This window comes from Pseudopipra pipra, chromosome 8, assembly GCF_036250125.1.
Source record: "Pseudopipra pipra isolate bDixPip1 chromosome 8, bDixPip1.hap1, whole genome shotgun sequence".
NCBI lineage: Eukaryota > Metazoa > Chordata > Aves > Passeriformes > Pipridae > Pseudopipra > Pseudopipra pipra.
Window position 1 is genome coordinate 37,516,794 of NC_087556.1, and position 8,967 is coordinate 37,525,760.

The 8,967-nt window shown below is 39.8% G+C and overlaps 1 protein-coding gene across 2 annotated transcripts in view; it reads left to right on the top strand.

Annotated features, from left to right (window-relative positions):
- HSPA12A (heat shock protein family A (Hsp70) member 12A) overlaps window positions 1-6,538 on the top strand; it is a 55,370-nt gene extending 48,832 nt beyond the window's left edge. For both annotated transcript variants that reach the window (XM_064663698.1, XM_064663697.1), the window contains one exon: window positions 1,408-6,538. In XM_064663698.1, coding sequence (XP_064519768.1) covers window positions 1,408-2,042 — 635 coding nt within the window. In that variant the 3' untranslated portion in view covers window positions 2,043-6,538. The remainder of the gene's footprint in view (window positions 1-1,407) is intronic.
- The last annotated feature ends 2,429 nt before the right edge of the window (window positions 6,539-8,967 follow it).

Sequence of the window (8,967 nt, forward strand, 5' to 3'; positions counted from 1 at the left end):
TGAAATGGAGGTTTTTCTTCACTGTTTCAGGGCAGTAACTGTAATAAAGTCAAATAACCTTCCTAGTATGTACCAGTTGTGGGCGAGGAATTTAGTTCTGAAACTTGTAGTTGTCTACAAATTAGTTAGGAAAATAATAAAAGTGAGGGACATCTGAACACATGCTCCTCCTGCTTAGTTCTAGTACTAGTTACTGAGTGTGATTCAGTCCTGTTACTGCCTAAGCTTCAATAATTCTGTACTTCCAGGGCTGCAAGCATTCACAAAATTAAAATGCACTGAGAAACCCAGATCCCGCTTTTCTTTTTCCTGTTTCAGGCAGCAACTTAATAATGCCAAGAGGTGTAACTAGCTTCTGATTTTTCCTGCTATTGAGACCTCTAGTTCATTTCTTCCCAGCTTTTGTTCATGACCCTCCAAATCACTGACATCTCTTAAATGCAAATACTAAATGATGCATCATGGTAAAAGTACTTCCAGGTGTGGCTTAAGCAGCACCGTATTTATTTGTCCAGTAATGGAAAGTGATGTGGGCTTATTGGGAAAATGATTATTTAAGATCTTTGTGGTGGAAGATTGGATTTGTATCAAGTAGAGTATAATGTATGTACTGAGCAAAGTGTTTCTGTTCTACACATTAAAAAACACTAACTGAATCATATTTGGAATGGAATATCCAGTTTTGCTCACTATATGCGAGGGATTATTAGGTTAACTTCAGAGGTCAGAACTTACATATGAACAGGGAGGGAGAGGCCTAGAATTACAACAGTTGTGCCATGTAACTCAGTCGTGCTGCCTCAGTTATTTTGAACTAAGGGTGAGCCTGCAACTGAACTGCATGATATTCCTGAAAGTAGGGATTGTGGGTTTGAGCTAAGAAGGAACATCTGTAAAAATGTAAGGAGGTGTAACTTTACAGATGGTATTTATTGTGGTTAATATGTCAGGGTCAGAAATAATAAGTGAATTTAAAATGGGGTGACTTATCTGGAATGCAATAATGGGTGTGGGAATCAGTTGGGTTTGAGAATGTCTCACTGATATTTGAAGTGGCAAGATGGTGTCTGTTTCCCTATTACCCATAATGTGACTGGCAGGATTTTGTTGCAAGAAATGTATGTCTCCCTTTACTCAGAGAAGCTAAATAAAAATTCTGTTCTAAAGGCCACTTCAGAAATATTGTATGCTTTGAGGTAAGTGAATTCATAGTGAAATAGAGTATAGTAGAGACTACAGAAGTGGGAGTAGTGAATGCTGAGAGTGGCAGTGTGGGCATAGATGTGGCACTTTCAGATCTTGTGCATGTGCATGAAACATTCGGTGCACTCAGACATTAGGATTTGCATTTGCACTGCCTTGTCACAGTGTGTTTTCCCTTATTGAATGGGCTCTGTTTCTGTTTAGGTGAAGTGTTCGACAAGCCAGAAGTGACCAACGTCAAGTTTCTGTTCCTGGTGGGTGGCTTCGCCGAGTCCCCCTTGCTCCAACAAGCCGTGCAGAGCGCTTTTGGTTCGAGATGTCGAGTCATCATTCCTCAGGATGTGGGTCTCACCATCCTCAAGGGAGCTGTTCTCTTTGGCCTGGACCCTGCTGTCATCAAAGTGCGGCGTTCTCCGCTCACCTACGGCGTTGGTGTGCTCAACCGCTTCGTGGAAGGGAAGCACCCGCCGGAGAAGCTTCTGGTCAAAGATGGCACACGCTGGTGCACTGATGTCTTCGACAAATTTATCTCAGCCGACCAATCCGTAGCCCTTGGGGAAACTGTGACACGCAGCTACACACCTGCCAAGCCTTCCCAGCTAGTAATAGTGATCAATATCTATAGCTCAGAACAAGACAACGTTGGCTTCATCACCGAGGCTGGGGTGAAGAAGTGTGGCACCCTTCGCTTGGATCTCACGGGAACTGATGCTTCAGTGCCGAACCGGCGGGAGATCAAAACACTGATGCAGTTTGGGGACACTGAAATCAAAGCCATGGCCATTGATGTTGCAACCTCTAAAAGTGTCAAAGTTGGTATTGATTTCTTAAACTACTAATGGTCCTTTTCCCCACCACAGCCTGTTTGTGAGACTGATCTTCCAGTATTCCATTTTTTGACATTCATATATCATGTAATCAAGTTGAATTTCAGCAGGCTGCATGAGAACAGCTAGTAGTAAGGTGGGGTAATGTCATGTTTGTGCCCTTTGATGATCAAAGGCTGGATTTTGAAAGACCCTTAAAAAGTTTTGGGAGCTAAAGTTCCAGAGGTAGTTAAAAGTTCCTAAATTACTCAAGCATGCTTAAAGATCTACCTTTATTAAGTACACATTGATTATTGTTGGGTCTCGAAGGTTAGTTAAAAATATATAAAAGTATAATCTCTTTGCCTTGTTCTTCTTCTTCCTCTTCCTCCTAAGAAAAAGTCAGTAACCCACATGGTTGTTGTAGGGGGTGTATTTGTGTGGGATATCTGTTTAAACAGCACCATCCTCTGGCAATGGGAACAAATTAGTAGTCTGTAGTATTCTTTTAACTTTACCCGGTGCTTTCGGAATTTAAAGGGCTGAAAATTAATGACTCAAAGAAATGGGAAAAGAAAATCCTCAGAAATCCCTAAAATTAGATTTAGGAAGCAAATATATATATCTAAGAGCCTAATATTGATTGCTCCAGTTTGAAAACAAGGCCTTTATTGCCAAAGCTCTCAGAACAAGCTGTTAGATTAATTAGCTAGCATTGCCCTCATTATACTTGGGAAGATTATTAAGAGCTAAGCTGTTTCCCATTTGGGTCTTTTAAACTTATTTTTATTAGTTTCCATCTGAAACCATGGAATCACATATTAGTTGAGGTTGAACAGGACATCATTGACTGTCTGATGCGACCTCTCAGCTCTGAGCAGTGTCAGCCAGAACAGGTTGCTTTCTTCAGTTCTGAATATCTCCAAAATGGAGATGCCTAAACTTCATTTGACGACTCTCACTGCAAAAAAGCTTTTTCTTCTGTTCAAAAGGAATATCTGGAGTTTGAATTTGTGCACATTGCCTCTTTCACTGGATACCTCTGATAAGTCTGACTGCATCTTCTTTACTGTCTGCTGTCAGGCATTTGTACACGTTCCTAACGTCCCCTGAGCCTTCTCGAGCCTAACAGCCCCAGCTCTTTCAGCCTCTCCTCACATGGAAGATACCCCAATCCCTTCATCATCTTCCTGGCTCTTTGCTGGTCTCAGTCCAGTGTGTCCACGTCTCTCTTGTACTGGGAAGCACAGAACCAGATCTGGCTCTCCAGCTGTGTGGTCTCACCAGGGCTGAAGAAGGGGGAATAATCACGTTCCTTGACCTGCTGCCAGTGCTGTTCCCAGTACAGCCCAGGAGGCTGTTGGCATTCTTTGCTGCAAGGGCACGTTGCTGGCTCACACTGAACCTTGTGTCTGCCAAGACCCCGAGGTCTTTCACTGCCGCCAAGCTGCTTCCGAGTCCACAGCGTGTCCTGGTGTAGGGGGTTATTCCTCCCCAGCTTCAGGACCTTCCACTTGCCTTCACTGACCTTCGAGGTTCCTGTCTGCAGATTTCTCCACTCTGTTGGAGTCCTACTGACCTGTCTGGTTTATCAAGCACTTCTCCAAGTGATTATTTTTTTTTCTTGTTAATTCCTGTATTGAGATTTGGAAGTACAGGTAGATGATGGCTGTCCAGGAACATTTAAGTGACTTAAAAGAGAGAAAACCATTCAGATCACAAGTACCATAACATATTTTGTGTAGCAAACATTTAAATGGAGTAAAATATATTGCTGTGTTGAGTTGAATGGCCAATAAAGTGGAAGGCAGAAGCCAATATAATGCAACTACAAATAGCATTAAATAAAGCTACATGGCTTTACATGTCTGTGAGCACAGAACTCTGACACAGGGGAAATGCGGAGATGGTCGTGGCAGCATCTTGTTTTCCAGATAACAACTTTCTGGAAACATTTTCTTAAGCATGTTCACCTGGAATATTTCTTTTGCAACTCAAATAGTTTCTATTTTGCAAAATGCTACAGGTGGAAAACTTCTGAAACCTACATTCTATATCTGCCATGAACTGACAACTACAGATTCAAATCCAAATCCCACTCCAAATGAGCAGACTGGTGCCACCTAGAATCACCCCAAAATACTGATGCTTTCAGAGCATTTATACAGAGCTGCCCAATTACCTGCTGGAATTCACTGCATTTTTGAAACTTTGAAATGTTATTATTAATCTAAACCTTCCTTTCTAATAAGTTGAGCATGAATTAAATTCATTGCTGACACTTTTGGGAGATAAAAGCTTCATCAGTAATTTCACTAATTTATGTTCCAGTCCTGCACTTAAGCTTTCTGTGTTTATCCTGCAGTTTTGCCACAATAAAGAGCTGCAGAACTGATCCACTGCATTTTGTCATTGAGTTTTCTGTGTCTCGTGCAGAATTCCTTAGTTGAATGGGAAGTGTGTTCTGCATTTAGCTTTAAAATATATATATAAATAAAGGACTAAGGAGAATGCTAGTCATAGTATCCAGCTGGATACTTTCTATGATTACAAAGTGTGCTTGCTAGCAGTCGATTTCCTGCTGCCTGCTAAATGCTTTAAAAGCTAAATACTGGGATTTTTTTGTGTGCTGCTTTCCATGGTTTACAAACAAGAGAAACTTTAAGATGAGTTATAAACAATATAATTTTATGTATATACAATATTTAAATATTGTACAGACTCTTTCTTTCTACAGTGCTATTTTCTTGTATAAAAATGCTCTTTGCCTCTGTTGATTTCATTCAGCTGTTAATTTTAAATAACATAGTTTCTCAATCAGCTTCTGTAATTATAGGCTTTTAAAGATGATAAGATATGAAATGTAAAAAGGTGATCTTACAATAATAGGAAAGAAATGTTGGTGTGTCAGAGAATACAACATTCTTCCTGCAATGCAAGTCATACCAGTTAAACACATTACACAGATGCACCAGTATGATGCTGGGGTTTTCATTTCTTCATTTCAGATGGTGACCATTCCTTCTCCAGCAGTTCATCATAATAATGGATGAATCCTCCTGTAAAACCAAGTTTAAAATTAGTTTGTATAATCTGGGTATACAGCTTCTTCACTAGGTTTTTGGGTTTTAATAAGGAACTCTAGTTTAAAAAAAAAAACAACAACCAAAAAACAAAAACACTGCAAACAAGAAACTACCTTCCAAAGTCAGGCAACACTCATGTATTGTAACTGCAGGTAAGACCCAGTCTCTCTTTACCATTTTCACCTACCAAAAGACAAAATTCTTAAAGAAAACCAGGCTTCGGTGTCTGTGCATGCAGTGTTAAATTGGGTTGGTCCAGTTCCGCACAGATTTGTTTGCAGTGGCCTTAACCCAGAATTTGGGCTGCTAAATGGCTGCCCTGCCCTCCTCTCCCCTATGAAGAGGAGGTGACCTGCAAGATTAGGTGGCCCATGGTTTTTGCTGTTTTCAGCTGTCTGCAGGGTGGTTCCTGAAGCACAGTTCCCTGCACACCAGTGATTCTCTGCCCTTTGTATTCACCTTTTGTAAGATCCCGTTTGGATCCAAGCAGGGGCTTCTTGCTGAAGTTACTGCAGCTGTAAAATGTGGTTTGCGTATTTTTGCACTTCCTCCTTCAGTCTGATGAGAGCACTATCAAGCTTATCTTTGCAGAGCACTGAACTACTGGACAAACTCCCAGCTATCCTTGTTGCCCTCTTTAAGAATGGAAAATTAGCTTGTCTTCCTAAGGAATTAGAATTTTAAGTAGAATGTTATGCTGTCGTCTGTAGACTATAATCCAGTTAAACAATTTCACATTGTAAGAGGCATGTGGATGCCCATTTTGATAAAGGATGGTAGGCTGTAAACTTAATGTGGAATTTACTAGGGAATGAGTAAATTTTAGAATCATAGTTCTGATACTTTTGCAGGAGGTTCCCTGTGCAGCATTTTTTTGGTAGGGGTTTCAGATGACATTGTGCAACTTAATGTTGAAAAGACAAGGCCTGCTACCCTTAGGGAAAGCAGGGGTCTTGGCAGAAGTTTTGCTCTGAGCAGCAACTTGCAAGTTTGGGTCCAAGTTACTGAACTCTAGGCTAAAGTTTTTAGCAGCTAATTGTGATGGAATGATTAATTGTGTTAGAATATGATAAATGTGCAGTGATGGTTAGGACAGTTTACATTGGTATGAATATACCAATACTTATATACAGGAGTTTTAATGCATTATTATGAGAAGGCTAGTTATATATTGCAGGCATTTAATTGCCAAGATAGGCTGCATATTTATGAGATGAAGTGGCTTAAGCGGATGAATAGCATAAAAGTTGTTGGGCATAACGTCACAGTACTCACCTGCTTGAAATAAACTATATTATAAAACCAGCCATTGTGGTCTTGTTCACCTCTGTGCAAGATAAATTCAGATTTCACTGATGTTTGGAGATGTTCACAACTTGTCTGGATTGTATCTTGAGTGTTCTCGTGTCTTCAATCATGTCAAATAAAATACCTTAAAATTAATTTTTCTTTTTGGGTGTCACTGTTCTTATGAAAATGGCAATGACTTTGGGCAATACCATAAGCAAATCTGGTATTTTCTGTAGTAGTGCTCTCAGAGAGCCAGGAAATCAAATATAAAATTTGGTATATCAAAGAGAATGGTAAGCTTTAGGTCTTGTATATTAAAAGCTGGTTTATTGTTAAAATTGTATTATCAGGCCAATAAGCAGGTATATTTGCATGAAAATGTACCTCTTTATAGATCTAGAAATGTTTAATAAGGTCCAACTGGACTAAAAAAACCTTGCATAACAATTTGTGCAATATTACATTTTTCTGCTAACAGTTGTAGGCCACATCCCTCTAAAATTTTGCATTGTTGTCACCAGCTTTCGAGAGGATTCAGGGGCATGTGTGACCTTCGTCTACGGTGCTGCTCAGATGCAGAGATGCAGAGAGTGAACTGAGATGTGTAGCAGCCACTACGCCCCAACTTCCTCCTGTGTGCTGCAATGAAGCTGTTTTACAGGTGCTTTATGACTATAATTATAAACACCATCCTAATAGGCGAGGTACTGTATTTAACTTGTAATGAACTTGATTTCATCTAAACATTCAATTAATGTTACCAGTACAATGGGAAATATAATTACAGTCTTCAGAGACACATTGAGAACCAAATTTTGCTTTCAGTGTTCTAGCACATCGCTGAAGCTTCCAGTGGAATTTCATGTATGTGCATTCAGAATTTGATCCTTTCATTGGACTTTTCTAAATCTCCAGGTTTTCTCATATGAGTGTGTTTATCTTTAAAGTTACAGCCCCATCCTGATAGGAGGGATTATGTATAAATTGTTGGTTCTACAAAATCACATAAGCCCTTACTGAAATTTGCAGATGTTATATTCATGTGAATAGCAATAGAATAAAACAACTTATAAAATGTCTTAAGGACAATGAATGCAGAGTTCCTTTACTCAGTGCAAGAGCTGCTTTATTTTCAAGACATGCAGCCTGGGTAAATTGGTGAGAAATGCAGATGCTTTGTGTAGTTGGGATTCAGGCCTGTTATTTGCCAATTTCATTAGGTACTGATATTGGAATGCTTGTACTTAATTTTTTTTTTAAGAATAAATTCTGTTTTATTAGTTCTCATTCATGCCTTGTTGTGTTCTAACACAGAGAAACATTTTTGTGGTGGAACCGATACAGTCACAATAAGTTATTGTGCTTTTTTCCTTCAAATTAGAGACCTGAATGTGGATATTCAAACAAAGCAAGAAGTTTCACTATAGCCTGTGCAGTTCCACAGATGCAAAGATCAATTTCTTGCAGCAAAAACTCTCTTGTGCCAATCCTTATGCCATATATTAAGTCAGTTGACTGCAAACATTTTTCTGCAAACTGAGAAATTCTGTATTGTCTTTGGTTAACATACAATTGAGTGGGTGTTGCTTATAATTTTAAAGTAGTACTTATTTTCTAATTTTTCAGAGACTATATAATAATAGGGAAAGGTTTACTAGACACCATATTCCAGGACCTCTGGCTTTGTGCCCACAGCAGAAGTTACTGAACTTGGACATGGTGTTCACTACCATGGGATGGCAAAAAAATTAAGAAGTTGGTAGATTGATCCTTCTATCCGTGTCCACAGGTGAGCTGACACAAACATGGAGAAATGAAAAATACAATATAAGCTTACTCTGGGAATATTGTGTGCTGCAGCAGAGCCAAGACATAAAAAGAGGACAATACCAGATTGAGTGTAAGGAGACTGAAAGAATCAGTGTGTAACCGGGATTTTGAACTACTAGGACAAAGGCATTGGTGTGCTCCGGCAGTAACAAGATCAGGGAAGGTTTCAAAACAGAAAGAAGTGGTGAGATTGAGAGCTGTGAATGCAGAGTTCATTAAACCATAGTAATCTAAGGAGTTAGAAAGGTGACTCTCCCTTTCCGAAGGGCAGCAAGGAGTATTTCCTTCCCTTTGAGGAATAAGCTCTGCACCTCTAGTAGGAACGTCCGTCTGCCCTCAGCTGATAAGAGTGGACACCAGACTGAACATATCCTCTTCCTCTGTAGTACAAAGAGCAATCTCACTGCTGCCCTGATGCTTCCCACAACAAACACCCTGCATGCCGTGCCTGCGTATTTGCTAACACACACAAGGTTGCAGTTAAAACACTGCAGTTCAATGTGTTGTTCAGAGGTTTTACTTTTCATCTAGTGACAATCATAATAGATTTATTTTCTCAGCCCGTGACCCCTCGCCAACACTTTACCTAGATGACAACTGACTCCTCAAAATGAGAGGAGCTGAAATAAGTTAACTGTGAGCAGAGCAGAATCCAGCAGAAAAGATGCTGGTCCTGGATGATATATGCAGGAGTTCTTGTATCTAAGTGTGGTTTTTCAGAAAAAACATTACAGGATCCTTCTTGGGATAAT